Below are 27,916 nucleotides of genomic sequence, written 5' to 3' on the forward strand. Positions count from 1 at the left end.
GATAGAGGTGTTTAAAATCATGAGAGGTCTAGAACGGGTAGATGTGAATCGGTTATTTACTCTTTCGGATAATAGAAAGACTAGGGGGCACTCCATGAAGTTAGCATGGGGCACATTTAAAACTAATCGGAGAAAATTCTTTTTCACTCAACGCGCAATTAAACTCTGGAATTTGTTGACAGAGGATGTGGTTAGTGCAGTTAATGTAGGACTAAACCTGTCATTCCCTCTATAATTCAAGACACCACACAGTACGAGGTTACAGAAATCTTGGACGCCAGACGATCTAGAGGAGTCCTACAGTATTTAATTTCCTGGAAAAATTATCGACCAGAGGAGAACTCATGGGAGCCTGCTTGTAATGTCCAGGCACCTCGTCTACTCCAACAGTTTCATCGACGTTTTCCTCTTAAACCTCATTCCAGTAGCAGCAGGGAGGGCCTTTGCAACTTTCAGCGCGCTCAAGCTCCACCCCCTCTCGGACATGTGCCGGCAAGACCAGATGTTCCTGCGTTTGCGCAGGAACTTCTGAAGATTTAAACCCCTCAGCCCAGCATAGCATTGCCTCAGCTACAGGCTTGCTTGTGCTGGTGCTCCCCTTGTGTTCTGTGTGGTTATTGACCTCGGACTGCCTTGGACTTTCTCTGCCTGCTGGCTAACTCAACCACGGACTGGATTTTGACCCTGTTACTTGCTCCCTGCCCAGTTTTGGATTATAATCTGCTGTCTGCTCGCTGCCTCCTTTAACCTCGGATATGGATGTGGACTCTGTTTGCCTGCTGCCTGTCACGACCTCTGATTGGCTTTGGACTTTCTCTGCCGGTTATCAGCTGATACCCCGAGTTAAGGTAAGACTGTCGTCTACTAAGCGATTCACTAACTCGCTGCATAACACTGCACTAACCACATCCTCTGGCAACAAATTCCAGAGCTTAATTGTACAATGAGTGAAAAAGAATTTTCTCCGATTAGTTTTAAATGTGCCCCATGCTAACTTCATGGAGTGCCCCCTAGTCTTTCTATTATCCGAAAGAGTAAATAACCGATTCACATCTACCCGTTCTAGACCTCTCATGATTTTAAACACCTCTATCATATCCCCCCTCAGCCGTCTCTTCTCCAAGCTGAAAAGTCCTAACCTCTTTAGTCTTTCCTCATAGGGGAGCTGTTCCATTCCCCTTATCATTTTGGTATCCCTTCTCTGTACCTTCTCCATCGCAACTATATCTTTTTTGAGATGCAGCGAGCAGAATTGTACACAGTATTCAAGGTGCGGTCTCACCATGGAGCGATACAGAGGCATTATGACATTTTCCGTTTTATTCACCACTCCCTTTCTAATAATTCCTAACGTTGTTTGCTTTTTTGACTGCTGCAGCACACTGTACCGACGATTTCAATGTGTTATCCACTATGATGCCTAGATCTTTTTCCTGGGTGGTATCTCCTAATATGAAACCTAACATCGTGTAACTACAGCATGGGTTATTTTTCCCTATATGCATCACCTTGCACTTGTCCACATTAAATTTCATCTGCCATTTTGATGCCCAATTTTCCAGTCTTGCAAGGTCCTCCTGTAATGTATCAGTCTGCTTGTGATTTAACTACTCTGAATAATTTTGTATCATCCGCAAATTTGATTATCTCACTCATCGTATTCCTTTCCAGATCATTTATAAATATATTGAAAAGTACCAGTCCAAGTACACATCCCTGAGGCACTCCACTGTTTACCTTTTCCCACTGAGAAAATTGACCATTTAATCCTACTCTCTGTTTCCTGTCTTTTAGCCAATTTGCAATCCACAAAAGGACATCGCCTCCTGTCCTGTACAACACTGGACAATTGTAATCTTCTAGGATCCATACCCCCTTTCCTATATGCCACTAATATACTATAGCTCTGGAATACTGTATTCCATCTAGGAATCAAACCCTACTGATTTATACTTCTAGTTCACACCTGTTGCTATAACAATAGATCCGTCATTGTCTCATGTTGTGATGCACCCAGAAATTACAGGCTGCCATCTCCTACTGGAAAGTCATTTGGTCACAGTGTATGCTTCCGGTCGATGTCGACTTGGTCATCGAAAGCTCAATAAATTAGTTAGTCTTTAAAGTGCCACCTGCCTCATGTCATATATACTTCCTGCAGTGTGGTGTTGTATTTATTCCTGTTTCCAGCCTAAGGGGCTTCTATAGTTTTTGTGGCAGACTCCGATAGGAATCTCAGATCAGATTCAGCCTGTGCTGGGCCCTGTTGCTCTTTGCTCTTTTCCTGCACACTATCATTGCATTCCTGTCTCATATCCTCCATTCTAGTTCTTGTATTGGACAGCTACATCTGTCCTTGTTTTGATGAGATAGGTACAATCCAGCTCTAGTAGCAAGTTCATGTGGTTTTTTGTTTTTTTAATTTATATTTTATTAGTATTTCGAAGGAAGAGCATACAGATAAAAGGCAAGCACAATGAACTTGAACATTATGGAATAGTAACCGAGAGTACAAAGTTAATCAGTATGCATGTAACTTGTAGCTTCACAATTACCCTCCCCCCCCCCCCCCCCCTTCCATGAGCCTATCAAGAGTCAGACGGAGCGAGATAAAACAAGGAATTAGCGATGGAATGCATATTAAGGAGTCAAGAGACTACAGAGGTTCACCAATGTCCATTAAATAGCGGCATAAATCCATTCAGGCCTTTAAGTGCAGGTGAAGTGGATATTCCAGATTGTCCTGCTTCCCATTGCAGATAAGGTGTCTCTCGAAACTTGGAGGAAGTATCGTGTACTAATAATAATAATGGATCTTCTGCTGTACCATTGCGAGGGACGGTGTTTTATTTGGCTTCCAAAAGCTCGCAGTTGTGAGCCTCGTAGCAGTAAAGACTTGTGACAGAAAGCTTTGTGTGGTTTCTCCAAGGGAATATGGGAATGGTGGCGCAACATGAAGCCAGGGGCTAGGAGATTATGTAGATCTAAGATTTGCTCCGTCCATTGCGCCACCTGCTGCCAAAGAGGCTGAATCTTATCCCAGAGCCAGCACGTGTGTAAGAATGTTCCTAAGTGGCCACATCCTCACTCACATGAGCATGCTCGGGGTTAGGTACCATCGAATTATAATTCCCTTGTAGTGTGGTGGACACAGAGCAGCTACGAGCTGAGGCATAAATTTGTATCCAATCCTCAACGCTAATGATGTGACCCAGGTCTTGTTCCCATTTCAACACATGAGGTTCAGAACCCAGTAATAAATCATATAATTGAGATCATCCCTCTCTTTCTGTCGGCATCCTCACATAAGTGTTCAAAAAATGTTTTACCCGGCCCTAAAGATTTTGAGATGGAGGGCATCCTCAGAAAATGAATAATAAGTCCTTGCGTGATAGTTTATACCTGTGTTGTAGATCGGGCCCCCACTAAGTAAGTGTTCTACCCTGATTGTGCCTTTCTGTTGCCAACCATGAAGTTCATGTGTCTTAAAAATCTGATTTTATTCTTCCTTATCCCAGGGAGACCTAAAGCAGTACCTGAAGATCTCCAGAAGTAAAGATGAGAAGCTGAAGCCACAGCCTATCAGCACTAAACAAAAGGTAGGAACATAAGCAATGCCCTGCTGGGTCCAACCAGTCCTGGTCACGCGTACCTGGCAGATCCCAAAATGTACATCTCTTTCCCCTTACTCCCAGGATAGCTAATGCTTTCCTCAGTCTGCCTGGCTAGTAATGTTTTAAGGACATTTCCTCCAGGAACTTGTCCAAACCCCACTGACCACATCCTCTGACTACAGATTCTGCAGCTTGATAGTGCGCCGAGTAAAAATACTTCTTATAGTGTTCCCTTTTTGTTCTTAGAGTTCAAAAATAAGGGCCCTTAAGAAATTATTTCTTCAGGATGCATAAAGTAAAAAAACAAAACAAAAACACACAGCTGACTCCAATTTCAGCAGACGAGTTAAAAAAAAAAAAAAAAAAAAGAGAGGAAAGACTTCAAGATGGCTGAGCAGCTTAGTGATGGCTGCTTCTGCCCAGCCCATATTGTGCAGTTTGTTACAGGTGGGATTCATTTGGGTTTAGGAGAGGCAGAGATTAAATGCTGGAAGTGCAGTGCTCCCAGGGGGACCCGCAGCAGCCGGCACTCGCTTCAGCCTACAGGTGGGATTCATTTGGGTTTAGGAGAGGCAGAGATTAAATGCTGGAAGTGCAGTGCTCCCAGGGGGACCCGCAGCAGCCGGCACTCGCTTCAGCCTGTTCCTGCCAGAGGACTCACTACCTCTGTAGCAGGCCGATACAGTACAGTGCGCTCCGATGGACCTTCAGGATCAGCCTGTCGTTGGACGCGCGTTTTCCCTTTACCCCTTATTCAGTAAGGGCGGAAAACGTGCGTCCAACCCGCGGCACTTAATAGTGCCCTCAACATGCAAATGCATGTTGAGGGCACTATTAGTCATTCCCGCGCGATACAGAAAGTAAAATGTGCAGCCAAGCCGCACATTTTACTTTAAGAAATTAGCGCTACCCAAAGGTGGGCACTAGTTTCTGCCGGCACCGGGAAAGTGCACAGAAAAGCAGTAAAAACTGCTTTTCTGTGCACTTTCAACTCCGACTTAATATCATGGCGATATTAAGTCGGAGGTCCCGAAGTGTAAAAAAAAAGTTTAAAAATAGTAGGCAGAATCAGAGCACAGTGAGGCTGCACAGCAGGCAAAACCTTGACAGTGATCAGGGATGTTACTCCATTTATTTCATGGTGCCAAAGAACGAGGGATCCTTTCATCCTGTATTGGATCTGAAAAGAGTCAACAGAGCATTGGAGGTTTCTCACTTCAGAATTAAAACATTGAAATCAGTCATGTTGGCAGTGAAAGGAATTTTTTATGTCTTTGGATCTCACAGAAGCTTATATAGTCCCTAAAAGAGGGAAAGGCAGAGATTGTTGTGTTTTACAGTGCTAGCTCCAAGATCTCTCTTTTGGATTAGTTACTGCTCCAAGAACTTTCTTAAAGGTCATAGTGGTAGTGGTGACTTTCTTGCGTCAGGAAGGGACAATGGTACATCCTTACCCAGAGAACATGGCAGCCACAAACATGTTTCTGTATTTTCTTCAGGAAATGTTCTACCAGCAGCCTTGTTCCATTCTGGTTAAGGTGAAGCTCTCCTGTCAGAGTAGACTTCCCCCTTCCCTAGAATGTTCCTCGTTCCTAACAAATTTAAAACCCTCTTTCCTGCATCATAGTTTCACCCACACATAGAAACATAGAAATGACGGCAGAAGAAGACCAAACGGTCCATCCAGTCTGCCCAGCAAGCTTTCACTTTTTTTTTCCCCCAAACTTATCTGTTACTCTTATCCCTTTAATTGACTTTTTGTTCTATTTCCCTTCCACCCCCACCATCGATGTAGTTAGCAGTGCTGGAGCTGCATCTAAGTGAAGTATCTAGCTAATTGGTTAGGGGTATCAGTGCTGGAGGTGCATCTAAGTGAAATATCTAGCTAATTGGTTAGAGGTAGTAACCGCCGTCATAGCAAGCTACTTCGCATGTTTATTCAGCCTGTGCAACTCAGTCCTTGTTGGTTGTTGTCTGAATATAAATCATCTTTTCATCATTGAGACACTGGATCTCTGCCTTTCCTGAACGTACCCAGATCAGTCTAGGCAAGTGGGTTTTATTCATCCCTACCAGCAGATGGAGGCAGAGGACAAAGCTTTGAGCACTGCTACATATCTGAGAGTGCCACCTGCAGTCCCTCAGTATTGACCTGTATTTCTCTGCCTCCAGCAGATGGTAGAGTTGTGAACCTGCAGTCCTGACTGATCTGGGTTGGAAGATCTTGTGTTCCCTGAGGTGCCAGGTTCCTATTGAGGGCCATCCCTTGGGTTGAGCCGGGTGAAAGGGGTTGGATACCCCTGGCGGTTTAGCCCGAGACCCCCGGGACCACTGACAGCCAGGGGACTGGTTTCCTCAAAGGGCCCGAAGTCGTCCCCCCCTCCCAAATCTCCTGCAGTTTCACCTCGGGAAGAGGGGACTGCCGAGTTGCATCCCAGCAGCCCGGGGAGACCCTCGGGGGTTCTCTCCCGAGTTTGTTCTCTTGCTGCACAAGGCCTTTCTCTCTCGGGAAGTGGGAAAATGCAGGTTTAAGGACAGTCCTCCTGACTTTGCCAAGCAGTTGTGGGGGTCCCGTTCGGAGCTTGCGGATTTGCGGCAGCAGCTGCGGGGCCTCCATGCTATGCGTCTAGATGCAGAACCAGGGGAATTGGACGAATCTGATGACACTCAGAGTGATAGTGGCTCTTTGGCGGCGGATCTGGATGCAGACCCTGAGGAGTGACAACCCCTGAACCTGGATGGTCGTCAGGAGGATCAGGGGCCCGCCGACGGACCGGAGACAGAGAGCGATGACCCCTGAGTGGTTTGTTTTTTTAAGAGGGAGGAATTACAGCCCTTCATTCTCCAGGTGCTTGAGGAATTGGGGGCGAAGCTCGCTCTGGAGGAGTCAGATAATGAGTGGGTTAATCCTTTGCTGCTGGACCATTTGGATGCTCTCAAAACCGCGAAGGTGGATGCTACCATGTCGGCAGTCACCAAGAAGACCATGATTCTGGTGGCCGGGGCGACTGCTCTGAAGGATGTCCAGGATCATAAGCTGGAAGTACAGCTCAAGTGGGTTTTTGAGGTGTCAGCTCTGGGGCTCCGAGCTGCGGTTTGTGCCAGTCTGATGCAGTGATCCTGTTTGGGTTGGATTCAGAAGCCACAGGAGCAATCTTCCTCAGGAATGCTATCCCCAGTCTAATCTTCCTCAGGAATGCTATCCCCAGTCCAGACGGCCCATGTTGCTTTTGTGGCCAATGCCTTGTATGATCTGGTGCATACCACAGCACGAAGCATGGTTTCAGTGGTATTGTGGCTGTGCAATTGGTCGGTGAATCTGTTATCCAAGTCGCAGTTGTGTAACCTTCTTTTCAAAGGCAAGCTTTTGTTCGGGGAGGACCTTGATCAGCTTATGAAATCCTTAGGGGAGACCAAAGGCAACAGGCTGCCGGGAAGATAAGAAGATGGCACGGAAGCAATTTTCCCCTCATCCCCGGTTTCAGGAACTGAGGTGCTTTTGCTCTGGCAGAGGTTCAGGTACCTCAGCGACGCGACAGTCCTCGAGCAGGCAGCAGTCCCTTCAAGGCTCGGGAAAGTCTCTTCAAGGCAGGGTCTGCTCAGGGAACTGACGGAATGAAGTCCTCCCAATGAGGTCAGGCTGGTCCACTCCTCATCTTTAGCGATCGGAGGCAGGCTGTCTCACTTTTACGAGAAGTGGACTAAGATCACCTTTGTCCAGTGGGTTCTAGAGGTTGTCAGGGAAGGTTACGCCTTAGTTTTCTCACCCTCTCAGGTCGGTTTTTCTGGAGTCTTGTGGTCTTTCCCAAAGCAAGCGGGTGGCGATAGAGGAAATGCTCTAGAGGTTGTTAAATTTAGAGGCTGAGGTCCCGGTTCCCGAATGCAGACAGGGCAGGTACTCCATTTATTTTGTGGCCCCAAAGAAGGAGGAGGGCACTTTTCAACCCATCTTGGATCTGCAACAGGTGAACCAGAATTTGAGAGTACAGCGATTCCACATGGAGACTTTACTCACTGTGATTGCAGTGGTCCACAAAGGAGAGTTTTTGGTATCCTTGGATCTCACCGAGGCCTACCTACACATCCCCATTCACCAGGACCACCAGAATTTTCTCTGGTTCAAGGTGCTGTCAGCATTTTCAATTTCGGGCCCTTCCTTTCGGCCTTGCCACAGCCCCTTGCCTGTTCACAAAGGTGATGGTGTTCGCGGCAGCCCTGAGAAAGGAGTGTACCAGCACTCCGTCCTATCTGGATGACTGGCTCATCCAGGCGAAGTCACAGGAGGAGTGCTTGCATTTGGTGCTCCAAGTGAGATCTCTCCTGGATTCTCTGGGTTGGATCGTCAATCTAACGAAGAGTCACCTAGTGCCTTCTTAGTCCCTGGAGTACTTGGGGGCCCGGTTCGACACTCAGCTGGGAAGAGTGTTCCTCACTACCGACAGAGTGGTCAAGCTTCAGAGTCAGATAACTCGATTGCTCCGCCTCCCTGTTCCGAAGTTCTGGGACTATTTGCAGGTCCTGGCCTCAATGGCTTCATCATTGGAGCTGGTGCCTTGGGCATTTGCTCATATGTGTCTGCTCCGAAGGCGTTGTTGTCTTGCTGGAACCCCCTGTCGAGGAAGTAATTTCTTCCACTGCCTCTTTTAAAGGAAGCCAGGTCCAGCTTAGCATGGTGGATGTCCAGGAGCAATTTGGAGAAAGGATGCCCCTTGAAGTCCCGGAATAGACGGTCACCATGGATGCCAGTCTCGGGGGCTGGGGTGCGGTGTGCCTGAGCAGGTCAGCCCAAGGCCTCTGGTCAGTTTTGGAACAGTCTTGGTCCATCAGTCGACTGGAGACGCGGGTGGTGCGCAGAGCCCTTCAGGAGTTTCTTCCTTTGCCTCACGGTCGGATGGTGCAAATATTTTCAGACAATGCGACGACCGTGGCAAACATCAACCACCAGGGGGCACCAAGAGTCCAGTAGCGCATGAGGCTCCACTCTTGTTCGTGTGGGCAGAGCTCCATTTCGAAGGCATTGCGGCCTCTCATGTCACTGGAGTGGACAAATTCAAGCAGACTTTCTTAGCCGATAGCAGTTGGATCTGGGGAAGTGGGAACTGTCCCCAGAAGCCTGAAATCACATTTGTGCCCGTTGGCAACGAGAGCCAATGCCAAGATGGAGAGATTCTTCAGATTCTTGAATCCGGGGCGGTGGGCCTCTATGCTCTAGAGTGCCCGTGGCCATCAGGGATCCTCCTATACATTCCCTCCCCCCCCCCCCCCCCCCTCCCCCCCCCCCCCCCCCCCCCCCCCCCCCCCCCCCCCCCATGGCTCTCATAGCTCGAGTGCTCAGATGGATAGAGGCTCATCCAAGTTCGGTGATTCTAGTAGCGCCAGTGTGGCCAAGATGCCTGTGGTTCGCTGATCTGGTACAGCTAGCAGTGGATGAAGCTCTGTGGCTGACTCTCTTACAGGGACTTCTGTGTCAAGGTCCCATATTTTCGGGTCGGCGGATCGCTTCTGTCTCACGGCCTGGCTTTTGAGAGGCGGAGGTTGCATCTGAAGGAATATTCGGAGCCAGTTATTGCCACCCTTCTTCAGGCTCGACGGCCGGCTACTTCCCTTGCTTTTTTCAAAGTGTGGAAATGTTTTGAGTCCTGGTGTGAGCAGCAAAGTTTAGATCCACTGCTGGTTTCCATCCCCCATATTTTGTCATTTTTGCAACAGGGTTTGTCCAAGGGGTTGGCTTATAGCTCTCTTAGAGTCCAGGTCTCAGCTCTGGGTTGTCTCAGAGGGAAGGTGCAAGGCAGGGTCTTTATCCTCCCATCCTGATGTTGTGCGTTTTCTGAAGGGTGTTAAACATCTGCGTCGTCCTCTATGGAACATGTTTCTTGAGTGGAATCTCAATTTGATGTTGCGAGTTCTCTGTGAGGATCCCTTTGAGCCGTTGGGTCCTTATCTTGAAGACTGCCTTTTTGGTGGCCATTTGCTCGGCTAGGCACATCTCAGAATTACAAGCCCTCTCCTACCGCGATCCTTTCCTGCGGATCTTGTCTGACAAGGTTTCTTTAAGGATGGTTCCTTCGTTCCTTTCTAAGGTGGTTTCGTCCTTTCATGTGAATCAGATGGTGGAGTTGCAGGGGTTTCCGGACTGGTCTCGTGATCCCTCTTTGGGTAGGGATCTCCATCTTTTGGATGTGCAACGCACCCTATTGCATTATTTGAAGGTCACCAATTCTTTCAAATGATCTGATCATCTGTTTGTGCTATTCGGTGGACCTAAGAAAGGAGAGAAGGCGTCTAAGGCTTCTTTGGCTTGCTGGTTGAAAGAAACTATTCCCTAGGCCTATGTTTCTAAGGGTCGCACAGTGCCAGTGGATCTTAAGAACATAAAGCTCATTCTACCCACGCTCAGGCGTCGTCGTGGGCTGTGTCAGTTGGCGTCTCAGGAGATATGTAGGGCCGCTGTTTGGTCCTCATTTCACACTTTCACTAGTCATTACCACTTGGATGTGCGCACCCAAGGCAACGTCCTTTGGTGAAAGTGTGCTGAGATCAGGTCTTTCGGGTTCCCGCCTATTATGGGGGGGCTTTGGTACATCCCACTTGTCTGGACTGATCTGGGTATGTTCAGGAAAGGAAAATTGGTTCTTACCTGCTAATTTTCCTTCCTGTAATACCACAGATCAGTCCAGAAGCCCTCTTTGGTATCTTTGCCGAAAGACTGCTTGTTCTGCTGCTGGGCCTGTGTGCTCATATGAAGAGATTAAAAAAAAAAAGAAATCTGTTACGAATGTTACTTGTTTCTGAAGTTGCAAAGTTTTCTGGAAGTGATGTTATTGTTTACTTTGGTTGGCAGCTATCCGGTTTAGAGGTATCCATCCCAGGGGATTAGTTCGCCCTGTTAAATTATCTTGGCTTGGGTACAGGTCAGTACTGAGGGACTGCAGGTGGCACTCTCTGTTATGTAGCATTGCCTGAAAAGTTTTTATCCTCTGCCTCCATCTGCTGGTAGGGATGAATAAAACCCACTTTTCTGGACTGATCTGTAGTATTACAGGAGCAAAAATAAGCAAGTAAGAACCAATTTTCCTGTCTCTGAGGTCCTGCATGCGGCACAGGGAGCATTTCTGAGTATGCAACCCTGGAGGTTCTGGATTTTAGCTTCCTAGCCAAGAGCTTAAATATAAAACTTTTCTTCTGCGCCTTCCTATGTCATTCAAACCCCATAATAGGAATAAATGTGCAGCTGTGAGGGAGGGGAGGGGGAAAGGGATATCAAACCTTGTAGTGAATAACGAGGCTGAGATTATACCGTTGTTATGTAATGTTTATTCTGTGTTATACACCAATAAAAATGTTCATACAAAAAACCCCCAAACAAACCCATATGTATCACAACAGTTGGCTGCTCCTCAGCAGTCTGCAAAATCTTATATAGGTGGTCCTTAAGGTCTGCTACCTTTGCACGCAAGTTACCAAGCAATCCTCATGCCACCAAGCTATCTACGTTCTTAATAATCAAATCAACAACTAAAATGGATGTCTTAGCCCTTCCCTCCTGGGCACATGCCCCTGGAGATGCTTCCTTGGTGTGAGAGGATAAAGCATCAGCTGGACCGTAGGTCCTAGCTAAAGGATCTCTATCTGCCACACTGTGATCTTCTGCCCGGTGACCTTGCTCCTCCAAGGCAGCACAAGGGCTGATTGACTGGAGTTGGGACTACTCTATGTCCTTCTTTATAGCTCTCTGGCTGCCTTAGCTCCTCTGGGTCTGCCACCCTGACTTCAGTGATCAGACTCGTTCTGTGAGCCAGAAGCTCTTTGTACAGCATGCACCATACAACAGGTAGAAAACCATACATGTGGCAATCAGTGCAAAAGACTGGATAGCCCCAACTCGCTGCTGGACTTGTCAGCATCTTAATTTTGTTGAGTTGCAAAGGTTTTAAAAGTTGATTAAGGAGTAGGTATGTCTCTCAATTTAGGTGTTTTAAATTATTTATTTTTTGTCTTGTAAATGTAAGGTTGTTAAATTAATAATTGATGACTGTTAGCTTGTGAATGAGCAACAAGTGTGAAGTTAGTCACTAAAGTCAGGGGAAAACTTCTTCCTCTGGCACAGTCCTTTCCATAGAGTAGAATATTAAGATTGTAACATTGTACACATACTTAAAAATTAATATATTTCACAGGGAATCAGAAATATTAAATCAGAGTAGATGTCATACAGCACTTGTGGAAGTCTTTGAGGCAGGAGCTTGGCAGCTTGACCCTCTTGATGTGCTTCTCTTGCTCCAGGTGTCCATCTGTACTCAAGTTGCCCTGGGAATGGAGCACCTATCTAACAGCAGGTTTGTGCACAAAGATCTGGCAGCTCGGAACTGTCTTGTTAGTGCCCAGCGGCAGGTCAAAGTGTCAGCTCTGAGCCTCAGTAAGGATGTCTACAACAGGTCAGTAACTGCCTTCTGAATTTTTATTTTCCAAAGATGATAAATGTGATGAATCTACTCTGGTGGCTCTGGAAGGACACGTGCCTTGGTTAGATCTCATCTGGAGTACTGTACCCTGTTCTGGGAGGCTGCTTCTCCAGAGTTATAGACTGAGAAATGGAAGGGATCTGCAGCATTAGCCCTATGAGTAAAGATTTAGACCTATATAGGTATACTCTGGAGGAGAAAAGGGCTATAATAGAGGCATTCAGATACCTCAAGAGCATAAATAACGTGCTGGAGGCCAGCATTCATTGGCAGAAAAAAGATTTAAAAGGATCATGATGTGAGACCGCAGTGGGGTAGACTGAGGAGTAACGTAAGGACAAATTTCATCACAGAACAGGTGGTGGATGCATAAAAATAGCATGAAGGCAAAAAAGGTACCTAAGTTCAAAAAGGCTTGGGAGAAAGCAAAGGTAAATTCAGAAATAAGCATTTCCTAGCTTGTAGCAGATGGACTCAGGACCAATGGGTATAGTGTTGTACTGATAGTTGGAGACAGAGTCAGATTTCAATCTGATGTCAGCACTACATATACCCCTGCAGGAAGCTCTGCTCTTCAGTATTTCTCCGTCTCCTTAGCGGTTTGGGACTCTACACATGCTTCCTCAGCGTTAGGAAATCCAAACCAAAGAAGAAAGAAAATTCCAAAATCTTACCTCTACAAGACGAGCCCCGCTCTCCTGCGGTGATACCGAAGGGTCCCTCCCCCCAGTCAAGAATTCCTGAGGTGATTTCCGAGATCCCTCGGAGGTAGGCCTTGGTCTGGCAGCTGGTTCCTGGCATGGACTTAGCCCCCAGGAGGGAGCGGCTGAGAGGCAGCGGGTGCAAGACTAAGCGCCGCAGTGAAGGTATTTCCCTCTTCCCGCCCGGCACGAGACTGGGAAGCGCCGAGACAAGGTAAGGTAGAAAACTCTCTTAAGTCTACGGTCTCCGAGGCTCGGATAGCCAAATAGATCGCCCGTCGGCGTCTGTCCCATCGGGTTGAGCAGCCCCGTCCAGGCTAGACCCCGATCCGGCTCGAGGGTCCTCCCACGTGGAGACCCTCCGGGGGGATTGCCATCTTACACACGTGGTCGCCGGCGCCATTTCCCCCCCTTGATTGCCGTACTGTCCGCCTAACTGAACCGTGTGCACAGCGGCGAGCCAGGCACATAACATATTTGGGCGCACAGCGGCGCGCATAGGCGCCGGGGCACAAGTTCAGCTGCGCGCACCCCCGTAAGTGCACATACCGGCCTGCACGCACACCTTCGGCGCACCCGGAGTGCATATCTAAGCCTCCCGGCGCGCCCATATAAACACACAGACCGGGTTTGAACACCCCTATGCGCACAAACCATGGCACCACCAACCAAGAAAGCCAAAGCACAAGCCCTCTGTCCAGCCTGCCACATAAGAGCTGCGCAGCATGAAGAGGCTACTGCCCTGTGCCTACAGTGTGACACGGCTCTGGGAGAACCAGGGCAAGGTCCCCCCCAGCCAGTACAGGAATCCGGATCCACCAATAGTACCCCAGACCTCTCTATCCCCAGCTCGGCCCTCCAGACGGGGCCCTCTGGGAACGCCACTGGGTTCAATTTAGACCCAGGAACCTTTTCCTGGGTGGAATTCTTACCTCTGCAAACCTTCGTCCAGGCGCAAGCGGCGCCACCAGTGACACAGCCACAGCCTCCACTAGAGGACGCAAACCTCCCAGGCCCTTCTCGGCCTCCCAGAGACGTGCCTCCCCCAGACAAAAGCCTAACCCTAAGGGACACAGACACCTCAGAGGAAGACTAAGACTTCCTGGAGGAAGGGGAAATCCCTCCAGGAACAGAACCATACCGAACCATGATGCGTTTCTTCTCCAAAGACGAACTACCAGACCTCATGTCCCTGAGCCTAAAGGAGCTGGCCATCCCAGGACCAAGCGCCACAGCGGAGCCAAAGACGGAACCCTCTTCTGGTCAGGCTCTGTCAGGCCTCACACCATTTCCCATTGTTGCAAGCCATACAGCAACTGATCGACCTGGAATGGAATGCTCCGGAAGCCAGTTTCAAAGGAGGACGGGCCCTAGAAGCCCTATATCCACTGGAACCCTCAGCCAAAGAGCTCCTGGTGTTTCCCAAAATGGACACCATGGTCTGCGCTGTCACAAAGCGCATTACCATTCCAGTTGAAGGAGGAGCGGCACTCAAGGATGCCCAAGACAGACGCCAGGAATCCATCCTTAAACAGTCATTTGATGCAGCAGCTATGACACTACAGATCGCTGCCTGCTGTGCCGTGGTGACACACGCATGCTTGTCAATGGCCAGGAACACCACCACTCCCATCGAAACATTAGAACCAGCAATATCCTTCCTCACGGATGTGACGACCTGGTGCGCACTTCAGCCAGGGGCGTCTCAGCCATTGTGGCAGCCAGAAGGCAACTCTAGCTTCGAAGCTGGTCAGCCGAAGTAACTTTCAAAATGAAACTCAGGAGAATGCCGTTTAAAGGAACCTTCCTATTTGGAAGCGAACTGGAGAAGTTAGCCGACAAATGGGGTGAATCTCCAGTACCTCGGTTACCGGAGGACAAGATCAAGAGAAGCCAATGCCCCTCTCCCCGAACATCCAGGGGCAGAGGAACACAGCATTTCAGACCATTCAAGAATACATACCAAGCACCTCGCCCCGCAGGCAAGGGCCAGTCCTTTCGGAACAAACACAACAAGTGGGGAGCCGGCTCAGATACAGGCCCCAGCCGCACCCCATAATGAGAATCAATAGACCCATCCTCAGGAAGAAGCCATAGGGGGAAGGCTTGACCGATTCTACCAAAGATGGGTCGAAATAACGTCGGACAAGTTGGTCCTAACCATCATTCGAGAAGGATACTTTCTGGACTTCCACAGCATCCCTCCAGACAAATTTGTGAAATATCCTTGCCATTCCCCCTCCAAGAGGATGGCAGTGGAAGCCACACTAACCAAATTGCTCGCCTTAAAGGCTATAGCACCGGTGCCCATGCACCAACGAAATACTGGACACTATTCCATCTATTTTATCATCCCCAAGGAAGAGGGAACGTACCGGCCCATCCTGGACCTCAAGTCTGTCAACCGCTACCTGAGGGTACCACACTTCCGCATGGAAACCCTACGCTCAGTCATAAGGTCGGTACAGCCGGGAGAATTTCTGACCTCCCTGGACCTGTCAGAAGCCTGTCTGCACATCCCGGTCCATCACGATCATCAGCGCTTCCTACGCTTCACGATCCTGGACCATCACCTCCAGTTCCGAGCGCTATCTTTCGGGCTAGCTACAGCCCCTCGGATGTTCACCAAAATCATGGTCGTAGTGGCGGTGATACTGAGGAAAGAAGGAATCCTCATTCGCCCATATCTGGACGATTGGCTGATCAGGGCAAAATCTCCAGAGGAAAGTCATCAGACGACCACCAGAGTCAAGAATCTACTGGAGGACCTCGGATGGGTCGTCAACGCAACCAAGAGCTGTCTGCAGCCCTCCCAATCTCTGGAATACCTGGGAGGTCCGGTTCGACACCCAACAGGACAAGGTCATTCTTCCCCCTACAAGGAGAAGGAAATTGATGGACCAGTTGAGAAAACTGTTGAACGGTGCTCGCCCCATGGTATGGGACTACCTCCAAGTCCTCGGACTCATGACACAACCCTAGAAGTCGTACTATGGGCAAGGGCCCACATGCGACCACTACAACGTTCCTTACTGTCATGATGGAACACGATGTCCCAGGACTACACTGTCCGCCTCCAGTTACCGGCAGAGGTACGGATCCAGCTCCTATGGTGACTACAAGAAGACCACCCGAGCAAGAGAGTAAGGATATCCCCACCGACCTGGATCTTGTTCACCACGGATGCAAGCCTACAAGGGTGGGGAGCCCACTGTCAGGAACTGACAGCCCAGGGACAATGGGACAAGGAAGAGTCGGGATGGAACATCAACCGTCTGGAAGCCCAGGCAGTCAGACTAGCCTGCCTATGATTCAGTCAGACTCCGGGGCTAAACTGTCAGTCATGTCGGACAACGCCACAACAGTGACCTATATCAATTGACAGGGAGGAACCAGAAGCCAACAGGTGTCCCTGGAAATAGACCCCCTAATGGCGTGGGCGGAAGCAAACCTACAAAGGATCTCGGCCGCCCACATCGTGGGAAAAGACAATGACGCTGCAGATTACCTCAGCAGGGAAAGTCTAGATCCAGGGGAGTAGAGGCTGTCAACCACAGCCTTCCAGTTAATAATAGACCGCTGGGGAACTCCAGCCATGGATCTTCTGGCAACCCGGTCCAATGCCCAAGGCATTGGACCGGGATCGACGCCCTCGTCCAGACCTGGCCACAGGAAGACCTGCTCTACGCTTTTCCTCCATGGCCAATACTGGGCGGGATCATCCGCAAGATAGAACATCACAGGGGGTTAGTACTTCTAGTGGCCCCAGATTGGCCAAGAAGGCCATGGTACGCAGACATGTGAAGACTTCTGGCGGGGAACCCTCTGTGTCTACCTCCACACAGGGACCTGCTCCAGCAAGGACTGATCCTCCACGAAGACCCAACTTGATTCTCACTTACGGTCTGGCCATTGAGAGGACTCGCCTGAAGAAGAGTGGATACTCGGGGGCAGTGATTCACACCTTGCTCCGAGCACGCAAGTTTTCCACATCTTTAACTTACATACAAATATGGAGAATATTCGAAGCCTGGTGTGAAGACCGCGCCATCCTTCCGCGGACAGTCAAAATTCCCATGATCCTGGAATTCCTACAGGACGGCTTGAAGGGGTTGTCTCTTAACTCCATCAAGGTTCAACTGGCCGCGCTGGCCTGCTTCAGAGCCAAAGTGGACGGCATCAGTCTATCTTCCCATCCAGACGTCTCCCGCTTCCTGAGAGGGGTCAAGCAAAAACCCGGCCACCACTAAAGTGGCTGGTACCCCTATGGAATCTCAATCTAGTACTCGACTTCCTAGTGGGAGCTTCTTTTAGACCTTCACGCAGTCTGTCACTATGGCTCCTGACCTTGAAGACTGCATTCCTAGTGGCAATATGTTCAGCCTGTCGCATCTCCGAACTATCCTGTCAGGAACCGTTCCTCAGATTCACACCGGGAGCCATACAGCTACACACTGTCCCCTCCTTCCTTCCAAAGTTGGTTTCTCCCTTCCATCTAAACCAAACCATCTCGCTGCCATCTCCAGACGAGCATAAGGACTCAGAAGACTCATGCCTTTTTTGCCACCTTAACGTCGGCAGACTCCTAGTCCGATAACTGGAAAGATCGGAATCCGTACGAAAGACTGACGACCTATTCGTCCTTCACAGCGGAAAGAAACAAGGGGAAGCGACCTCGCGGGCAACCAGGCAACCATAGCCCGCTGGATCAAAGAAGTAATCAAGGCGGCCTATGTAGAGGCAGGCAAGCCTCCACCTCTACAATTCAAGGCCCATTCCACCAGAGCCCAGACAAGAGTCCTGGGCAGAAACCAAGATGCTGTCACCCGCCGAGTTCTTTTTTTTTTTTTTTTAATAGCTTTTATTGGCATATAACAAAAGTACAAATTCGCAATGAACTCCAGAGACGTAACACTGAACTTTAACAGAAATTGCAGTTGCTCAACGTTATTGAGAGCCATTATGTAGAGATTTATACCCCTTGTAATCCCCCCTCCCCCCCTAGAGGTAGCATCAAAAGAAACTGTTAGTGTACCTGGTAAGTAACATACGAGATATGAGTTATCTAAGAACAGAGAAACATGCCTGCCATTTGTGTCCAAGTGAGTACAGTGGCCCTCTCAGATTCTGGGTTTATGGTCAAGCTTACTCTAAGCCGACATTGAGGTGATGAAGAACCCAGGTCCCCGGCCTACTATCGCGGACCCAAGCTAGTCCATTAGGGCTTCCGACCATTGTTCATATCTGCCCCACACCTTATAAAAATTTTGAACCGACTTGTTCCGGAAAGCCGTTACTTTCCCAAGGGTATGCATGTTCATGACTAACTCTTGCACTGTTGATAAAGTGGGCACTCGGGGATCTTTCCAACTTCGTGCTATTGCACATCTCTTAGCTGTCACCACATATTTAATAAAGTAATTATGAAATTTCGATCTGTCCTTGAGCTCTTCATGCAGCAATGCTTGAGACGGAGTGAGCATTATGGTTGTGCCCAGAATGGTTGAGATCCAGGTCGACACGGAGCTCCAGAGCTGCTGTATTTTGGGGCACTGCCACCATACATGAAAGAAAGTTCCCCGTTCGTGGCAAAGTTTCCAACATAGTCCCAGGGAATTAGGCGAGAAGAGTTGAATGGAGGCCGGGGTTATGTACCATCTGAAATACAATTTGTATCCATTTTCAATGTGCAGAGCTGAGATTTAAGCCCTTCCGCATAGCTTGAAATGTCCGCTGCCAGTCCTCCTTCGTCCAGTCACATTGTAAACCTGATTGCCAAGCTTTTATATGGGATGCCGACATATCAAAGTCTCCACTTAATAAACCATATAAATTAGAAATATGTTTATTAACCATACTGGCATGTCTACACATACTTTCAAAGGAGGAAATACCCCGTACCAAATCGGAATGAATCTGGTGACTGAGATAGAAATGTCTGATTTGTAGATATTTAAAAAGGTCGGCTGGACCCAACTGATATTGTGTACATAATGTAGGAAATGGGGTCAACCCCCCCGGGGCCCATATGTGAGACCACTGGAAAACTCCATTTGTGATCCAATGTCTAAATGCTATTGGATGACCAGCAGGCTGAAACGCCTTGTGATGAAATAAGTATGTGCTGTGAAAAAAGGTTTGGGTACCCACTAAGACTTTCCTCCATCTCTCCCAAATAGATAGTGTAACCCGCACCGTCTCGGGAAGGCTCCCCCTCGGGGTCCAGGTATCCCTAGCCTGCCATAATAAAGCTGAAATAGGGAAGAGTTCCCAGCAGAGCCTGTTCCAATTGTACCCACGGCTTCCTATGCTTAGTATTGTGCCATTCTACCGCTGCTTTCAGCTGAGCGGCGCCATGATATCGACTAAGATTAGGCAGACCCAGGCCGCCCCTATAACTGGGCATATACAATGTCGCTTTGGCTATTCTAGGTCTTCTCTCCTTCCATAAGTATTTATTCATTCTCTTTTGCCATTTATCTAATAACTTCATAGGTATAACTATTGGTAAAGTTTGCAACAGATACAGAATCCGGGGTACAATCCGGGAGGAGGAATAGCCTAGTGGTTAGAACAGTGGACTATGAACCAGGAGACCAAGGTTCAAGTCCCACTGTCACTCCTTGTGACCTTGGGCAAGTCACTTTACCCTCCATTGCCTCAGGTACAAAAACTTAGATTGTGAGCCCTCTGGGGATAGAGAAATACCTACAGTACCTGAATGTAAACCGGTGTGATATCTCAATTGAGATGAATGTCGGTATATAAAAATAATAAATAAATATTCATCTTGAGAACTGCCAACCGTCCTAGCCAGGAAATGTGATACCTGTCCCACTCCTCAAGGTCCTTGTATATTTTAGCCATTAATGGTATATAGTTCAGTTGCATCAGGTCACCCCCTGTGCCCAGATACACCCCTAAATATTTAAGTTTTTGGTTGGCCCATTTAAAGGGGAACTCCTGTTTAAGATGTACTGCCAATTCAGGTGTCAAATTGACATTCAGTATTTCAGATTTTTCCCAGTTAATTGAGAATCCTGAAACCCTACTAAAAGCTGCAAGCTCCTCTGAGACTGCCTCTAAGGACTGCTGGGGTTCAGTAACGGTAAACAGAATATCATCAGCAAAGAGAGACATTTTCGAGGAGAATTCTCCCACCTGAATACCTGTAATAGAGTTATTGTTTCGAATTCGATGGGTAAAAGGTTCCAAAAAGAGTGCAAAAAGCAATGGAGAAAGCGGACACCCCTGTCTGGTCCCTCGCCCAACTGCAAACGGTGGGGAGTACCCTCCATTGATCTTTAAACAGGCAGTGGGAGCCTCATATAATTTTTGAATCCAAGTGATGAATTTATCCCCCAGGTTAAACAGACGCAGAGTTTGGAACAAAAATGGCTAATGCACATAGTCGAAAGCCTTTTCGGCATCTAAGGCTAGAAGAAGCAAGGGAATGCGCTGAGCTCGAGCCCACTCCATAGCAGCTACAGTTTTGCGAACATTATCTGACGCCATACGGCCGGGAATGAAACCTGATTGGTCGGGGTGAACCAGGCCAGGGAGGGAGACATTAAGCCGATTGGCCAATATTTTAGCTAGGATTTTCATATCTATGTTAATTAGAGAAATGGGGCGGTACGATCCGCAAAGCGTAGGGTCCCGCCCAGGCTTTAGCAATAAGTGTCACTCCTGCCAAATTATCCTCCCGTGAGAGCTAGACCGTTCCTTGTAGGGAGTTATATAGACTAACCAGAGGGGGCACTAGCAAGACGGCATATTTCTTATAAAATGTTGCCGTAAGGCCGTCGAGACCAGGCGATTTGCCCAATTTCAGCGAGTTAATGGCCCATGTGACTTCTGCCGCAGTTATATCCCTGGTTAGGAAGATTTGGGCCTCAGAAGTTACCTGCGGTAGCTGTGTACGCTGAAAATAATCTTCTATCTCGGCCTGGATTATTGTAGCCTGGGGGGCATAGAGATCCGAATAGAATCGTGTAAACCGCTGTCTAATTTCTGCATTAGAAGTTAATATTTTCCCATTTTCATCTTTTAACTTGACAATGTTATTTTGAGTATGTTTAACCTTCAGCTTACGGGCCAATTGTCTCCCCGCCTTGTTTCCTCCCTCATAATATGATTGCTTAATGCAATCTAATCGGTATGCTATTTGGGCTGCTTCAATTTCTGCTAGGTGATGCCGTAGGCTGTCCATTTGTGCTAGTAAATGTCTATCCCCAGTTGCCGAATGTGCTTGCCCCAAGCGCTGCAGCTGCAAAATTGTATCGGCTTTATCCCGCTGTTTACACCTCTTTACATAGGCCCCTCGTGCTATGAATTTACCCCGCAGGACTGCTTTTAAACAATCCCACAATATGACGGGCGATATTGTCGGAGTATCATTAATCCGCCAATATTCCTGAATATCAGAGAGTATCTGTAGACAGAAGTCCTCATCTTCGAGGAGACTGTCGTTAAGCCTCCAATATCGCCGTCCTTTATCATACCCCGAAATATGTAATTGCAGGAACACGGGGCCGTGATCGGACCACGTAATAGGGCCCATAGATGGGTTAATAACCTGATTAGAGCAGCTTCTATCCACGAAAAGATAATCAATTCTAGAATTTGTTTTATGGGCTCTTGAGAAAAAGGTATAAGTCCTGGATTTGGGGTGCCAAGTCCTCCGAGTATCGATAAGACCATGGCGTTGCATGAAGCTACGAAAGGCTCGGCGGTCAGCCCTCCTGGTCAGACTGTTGCTATGTGAATTATCCAATCGAGGGTCTACCGTCATGTTAAAATCACCCCCCATGAGTATGTGACTTTCAGCCCAGAGGTCAATCATCTGGGACAGACCATCTAAGTAAGTACCTTGCGCGGTGTTCGGCGCATATGAGCTTATCAGGGAGTATTTTTCTCCACCTATAGCAATAACCAATATGAGGTATCTGCCCCCTGGATCTGCATGGCATGCTATTTCTTCATATATCAAATCCTTATGCAGTAATATTCCAACCCCTAGATATTTGTGGGCTTTAGGTCTAGCAGCCCAATACTGTCTAGGGCAGTGTTTCCCAACCCTCTCCTGGAGGCACACCTAACCAGTCGGGTTTTCAGGTTTGCCACAATGAATATGCATGATATAGATTTGCATATGTTGGAGACCCAGGGTATGCAAATCTATTTCATGCATATTCATTGTGGCAAACCTGAAAACCCGACTGGTTAGGTGTGCCTCCAGGAGAGGGTTGGGAAACACTGGTCTAGGGTAATTGGGATTCTGAAGTAAACGTTCATACCTCTTTTTCAGGTGAGTTTCCTGTACTAGGGCTATCGTAATATTATGATCCATGTCATCAAAAAGAGACCGTCGCTTTAGCGGCGTGTTCAGTCCCTTGACATTAAGGGACATGATGTTTATGTTTATCATGGAAAATGATTAAATGGGGCTAATGGCCCCCTGAACTCATCAGGTATCCTCGGTTGATCTATAGATCTGGCAGGGCTGTGAAACCATTCCTCCCACTCATTCTCCTCACCAAGTATTTTATTAAGGTTGCTACCCTCTAAATTCCCCGCCCGCTTTCCCCTCTCCCCCACAGCCGGTTCCCTTCCCCAGGGCCATGCTGCCTGAGCAGGGGAGGAGTCAATCATCCCAGCAGTAGTCCACCCCCAACCACAACTTACAATCATAAGCTTAACATCCTCTAACATACAGAACTCCCTATGTATACAAGGTAGCCCACCCAATTCCATACAGCTTAGCCCTGTGGTTTCTAGACACATGGTCAAGTAATACAAGATAGACATAAAATAAAAGAAACTAGAGTCCTTGACTAGGCTAAATGTATGATCAGATACTTAGGCACGCTTGCTGCTCCAGCCTGATGGAATGGGATCAAGGCGCTGAAAGTCGAATAAATCCTCTGGTAACCCAAGCTACCCTTCCCGGCTGGGTCTTAGCTCTGCGGGTGGGAATCAGGATGCCGACGTAGCCGTTTTCTCCCCTATTCACCCGCTGCCATCGTGGGGGTTCCTCCTTCCGAGTCGTTGGCCTTGAGTTGCCCGGCAGACCCACGATCTCCGGATACCCCGCCTCCCGCAGAATATGAGAGGCCTCCGCTGGCGTTTTCGCACGATGCGCTTCTCCTTTCACTGTAAAATCGATCCCAAATGGGAAGAGCCATCTATATTTGATGTTATCCTTTCGTAGAAGATCCGTGATCGGTTTAAAGTCCCTCCGTTTCTGAATTGTGATGGGGGAGAGATCAACAAAAATCATGACCTCATGCCCAGCCATTGCCAGGTAATTTGTTGCCGCGCTATGCTGGCTACTTTGTCCTTAATCGCAAATTCGTGATAACAGGCAATTATGTCCTTCGGCAAATTATTAACTCTCGGACCGAACACCCGATGGGCCCGGGCTATCTTTACCACTACTTCCTGGTCTGCGGGCATGGCTGCCGCGCCTTCTCGGAGAAGCATGGCGCTGATCTGAGTAACGATAGAGGAGCAGTCCGAATAGTCAAGCCCTTCCGGAATGCCTCGAAAGCGAAGGTTATGATGCCTAGACCTATTTTCAAGGTCTTCCATCTTTTCTTTAAGACGTTCCATCTCTTCTTGCATGGAATTCAGTTTTTCTTGATTGTCTTTAATATCCGCACTGTTTGCCTCTGCCCTGGTTTCGACCTCAAATATGCGGCGGCCATGTTCAGCGACATCTCCCTTGAGCTCCTCTATTGATGTCATTATTACTGCCGTTTTAGCTGCGATTTCGGTTTTTATTTCTGCAAACCAGCTTTTCATGTCCGCCTTCGATGGTATTGTAGTTTCATCTGGCTGTGCTCCCATGCCCTCCTCGATCAGCTCCGCGGGTTCAGCGCATGCAGCCTCCATGTTGGCTCCTGGTGGCTCGCCTTCCAGCGCCAGTTTACAATATGAATATTTTTTTAAGTCAAGCGTTTTTCGCCGAGTCGACATCTGCCGTCTCTCCCGAAGTTATGAAGATTTATTGGGTAAGAAAGCGCCCACTGGGAAGCTCGATGTCAGTGGATTTGTCCGGTGGTGGGGGAGAGACTCAGGTTTATGCGGCCATCTGCTGGGATGACGTCACTTCCTCCCCTCACCTGCCGAGTTCTGTAATGCGGCGACGTGGTCCTCCATTCACACCTTCTCGAGGTTCTACCGCCTGAATGTTCAGGCTCGGGAGGACACAGCATTTGCAAGGGCAATACTAAGTGGGCCATGGGCAGCCTCCCACCTGGTTCGGGAGTAGGTTTTGTACATCCCATTGGTTCTGAGTCCATCTTCTACACGCTAGGAAATGGAGAAATTACTTACCTGATAATTTCGTTTTCCTTAGTGTAGACAAATGGACTCAGTATCCTGCCCACGGCTGCCTCATAATACGGAAACCTTGGGTGACAATCCCCGAGAACAAGACAAGCACGGGTAATCCATGCTTTACCTCTAGTTAGGACACCCATAGTTACCCGGTGTCGGCGTTTCTCTGAGTGCACTGGTGGTCTCCAGCTAAAATTCGCGTCAACCAGTTCAAGTTAATCAAGTTAACCAAGTTAATGAAGTTATTTAAACACACATATATCCATAATTGCTTTTCAAGGAGAATGCTGAAGAGCAGAGCTTCCTGCAGGGGTATATGTACTGGTGCTGACGTCAGATTGAAATCTGACTCAGTCTCCAACTGCTCTCAGGAGTACACTATACCCATTGGTCCTGAGTCCATCTGTCTACACTAAGGAAACGAAATTATCAGATAAGTAATTTCTCCAATATTTAGGGAAAGTGAACAGGCCAGATAGGTCCTTATGTGTGAGTTGGATGAGCATTTGGGAGAAGACAAAAAGGCAGGACTCTGGATCTGAATTACTATTAATATTTTGTTGCTTCCCAGTGAGTACTATCACTTCCATCAAGCCTGGATCCCCCTACGCTGGATGCCCCCAGAAGCTGTACTGGAAGATGAGTTCTCTACTAAGTCTGACGTGTGGTCTTTTGGAGTGCTCATGTGGGAGGTTTTCACTCAGGGAGAATTGCCGCACTCTAAGCTGGCGGATGATGAGGTGCTGGCAGGTATGAATTGAAAGTTTAACTTCTCTTGCAGATACATCTCAATTCTGTCTGCACAGTTATGCTCCCTAGAAATAAGCCTAGGGGGTCTGCTCTGAGGTTCACAAACCACAAAGCTATTACAGCCTTCTCATGGTCCTGGTTTGGTTCAAATAATCTGCACTTTGATATAACACCTTCCCAAGACAGCTTTCCTTCCCTGGATCTGAGGCAGAAGACCCCTACACCATGCTCATAAGGCAACCTCTCCCGTTCATCACTTACACAGCACTAAACAGCTACAGCTAAGAGAGTCTCTGCTCCATGGAGCTTACATCCAGTCAAACAAGCAACAGCGGGAAATAGATAAGTGGTTAAGATTTAAGAGTAGCCTAAAAAATGTGTTTTTTTTTAGGATAGATTTGAATAAGGGCAGAGAAGGGAACGTGATGCATGGACTCAGGAAGTCTTTTCCAGGCATTTGATGTAGCAAAATGGAAGACATAGAGTCAGCAGTGGATGGTGGAGAAGAAGTGCATAGATAGCAATGACTTGCCGAGTGAGTGGGGTTCTCGAGGGAAGGGTGTAGGAGGAGATGAGAGAGGAAAGGTGGTGAGAAGCTGCAGACTGAAGACACTTGTAGGGGTGAGTAAGAAAATCAGAATGGCTGGGAGACTATCTTTCTTAGACAGAGGTACATATTAAGTAAGCCAGCAAGCAGACAAGTTATCCAGCTAAAGTTGTCACGGATATTCAGCCTCCCACTGAATATACCAGTGGCATAGCCAGAACTGAATGTTAACATGACTGCGTCCTAGGCATAGCCCTACTAGTTGTACTCTTATCGATAAATAATGCCTTAGATGCACCTGACAATGAATTTCTAAGTAGTCTCCAACAGCAGTTATGGATCATGAGTGATGCTCATATTTTAACTTAATTATTTCAAGCACTTACCAACATTAAACATTTCTTATTAATATGTATCAATTTTATATTTATTGCAGCTTATAAATAAGAATATCATGTAAAAAGCAAAGAATGCAAACATCAGATTCAATCAATCATGTCATAAAACAAATGTCAATGTATTTTTTCATTAATCTTCTATCCAGAAAGGCAGAAATCATTATAACAACTATAAAATAGCAATAGTCGTAAGAAGGGGTGCAGAACCAGAACTAGGACAGTTCACAATAGCACTAACATGCAAAAAAAAAAATTCTAATTCTGGTGTCAACTCAGCAAAATAAAATCCTTCCACTGCTACACCCTGTGGGGGAAAAAAAAAAAAAGACCCCTAGAACCTTGCCATTCCATATAATCTCAGGAATAAACAGCATACTTATTTATGAAAAGACAGCAATACAAATATTACATCAGGCCCTAGAACACTAATACACCACTTACTGGGTAAACAGAACCAGCCAGACTGCTATAAAGAAAGTACATACTATCAGAAATACTGCACCTCAGTTACACACAGGTAGAACACAGACCAACCCTTACTTAATACAGGAACAAGGGACTACAAATTGGAAACAAAAACATGTAGACAACTGAAATAGAAAGCTCTAGAAACCAGACTCTGAACAGTGGTGTTCTAGAGAGAGAGCAAAATACAAAAATATAAGAAATGCATGTTCCCAAAGATTGCATATTTCAATCACTAAAAACTCTATTTCATTTTTTTTTTCCCCTTTGTTTGAATTTTTAAAATTTTTCTAATCAGTTGCTCCCGGTCACTCTAATCCACTTTTGCCGTTGTTGGTCTTTTCCTAATTCTTTTTTCAGGGTCTCTTTTCTCTTTGATTCTTCTCTCTTACCCTATCTTCCTCCTTTCCTTCCTCACGCACACACACATAAGAACTTGCCATATTGGGTCAGCCAAGGGTCCATCAAGCCCAGCATCCTGTTTCCAACAGTGGCCAAAGCAGGCCACAAGAACCTGGCAATTACCCTAACACAGACTCTCACATGCTTTCTCACACATACACTTGCTCTTACTGTCACATCTTACACAGACACACACACAGTTCCTGATCATACCTCAGATCAGTCCAGACTCCTGGGCTTTGCCTCCCTGCCAGCAGATGGAGACAAAGAGCGTCTCACTGACACTGCTGCATAACCTAATTCTGGTGTCAACTCAGCAAAATAAAATCCTTCCACTGCTACACCCTGTGAAAAAAAAAAAGACCCCTAGAACCTTGCCATTCCATACAATCATAGCACTAGCTCTCAGGAATAAACAGCTACTTATTTATGAAAAGAGAGCAATACAAATAGTACGTCAGGCCCTAGAACACTAATACACCACTTCAGCATCCTCTCTTCCAAACACTCTCCCCACCTGCATATCCAGGGTCTTAGACGAAACTAGATGGCTCTTCGCTAGACAACACCCAGCACAGAGACTTCAACTGCATCAGCACCTTTTGTACCGACTGTCGACACAGGCTTCTAACTTCACCCGGATAAGCCAGTTGTCTGGGTACAGATGTACCAGCACACTGTCCAATCTAAAGGACGCCACCACACATGAAGCCATTGCCAGCCCGAATGGAAGGGCCCAAAAGGATGATGAACTTCAGAAACGGCTGGTGCTCCAGCCTGATAGCTATATGCAGATAAGCTTCTGTCAGATCCACAGTTGCCAAAAACTCCTTGTGCACCGTTGTGATGTAGGAGAGTGGGATTGTGATGTTTAAAAGCATTTTTCAATATCCGTTTGTCTCCTTGGTGCTCTCAGAAAACAGTAGGACACGTGGGTGACATAATTGGAAAAAGCCCATCCCGGAGCTTTGATCTGAAGGTTCTAGAACGTTCAAGCATGCCCTGCTGAGCCTGTGCAGTGGATTTATCACCCTGCCCGCTAGGCAGAGTCCCTTTGCCCTTTTCTCTGTGAAGCTATGTGGGCATGGTATTCAGCTTTGCGCTCTTCTCATAGTTTTTGTTGTGATTTTTTTCTGGAGTGTAGCTGTTTTTCTAATTTTTTTTTTTACCTTACGGTAGTTTTCTTTTTCCCTTCTTTCAACTTTTTGCTAGTCACATGGCAGTCATTAGTCGC

At 47.5% G+C, this 27,916-nt stretch overlaps 1 protein-coding gene across 4 annotated transcripts in view; it reads left to right on the top strand.

Annotated features, from left to right (window-relative positions):
• PTK7 (protein tyrosine kinase 7 (inactive)) overlaps window positions 1-27,916 on the top strand; it is a 303,844-nt gene that overhangs the window by 223,441 nt on the left and 52,487 nt on the right. For all 4 annotated transcript variants that reach the window (XM_029592810.1, XM_029592811.1, XM_029592812.1 and 1 more), the window contains exons 17-19: window positions 3,519-3,599; window positions 11,898-12,049; window positions 24,692-24,870. In XM_029592810.1, coding sequence (XP_029448670.1) covers window positions 3,519-3,599; window positions 11,898-12,049; window positions 24,692-24,870 — 412 coding nt within the window. The remainder of the gene's footprint in view (window positions 1-3,518; window positions 3,600-11,897; window positions 12,050-24,691; window positions 24,871-27,916) is intronic.

This window comes from Rhinatrema bivittatum, chromosome 3 (genome assembly GCF_901001135.1).
Source record: "Rhinatrema bivittatum chromosome 3, aRhiBiv1.1, whole genome shotgun sequence".
In the NCBI taxonomy this organism is placed as follows: Eukaryota; Metazoa; Chordata; class Amphibia; order Gymnophiona; family Rhinatrematidae; genus Rhinatrema; species Rhinatrema bivittatum.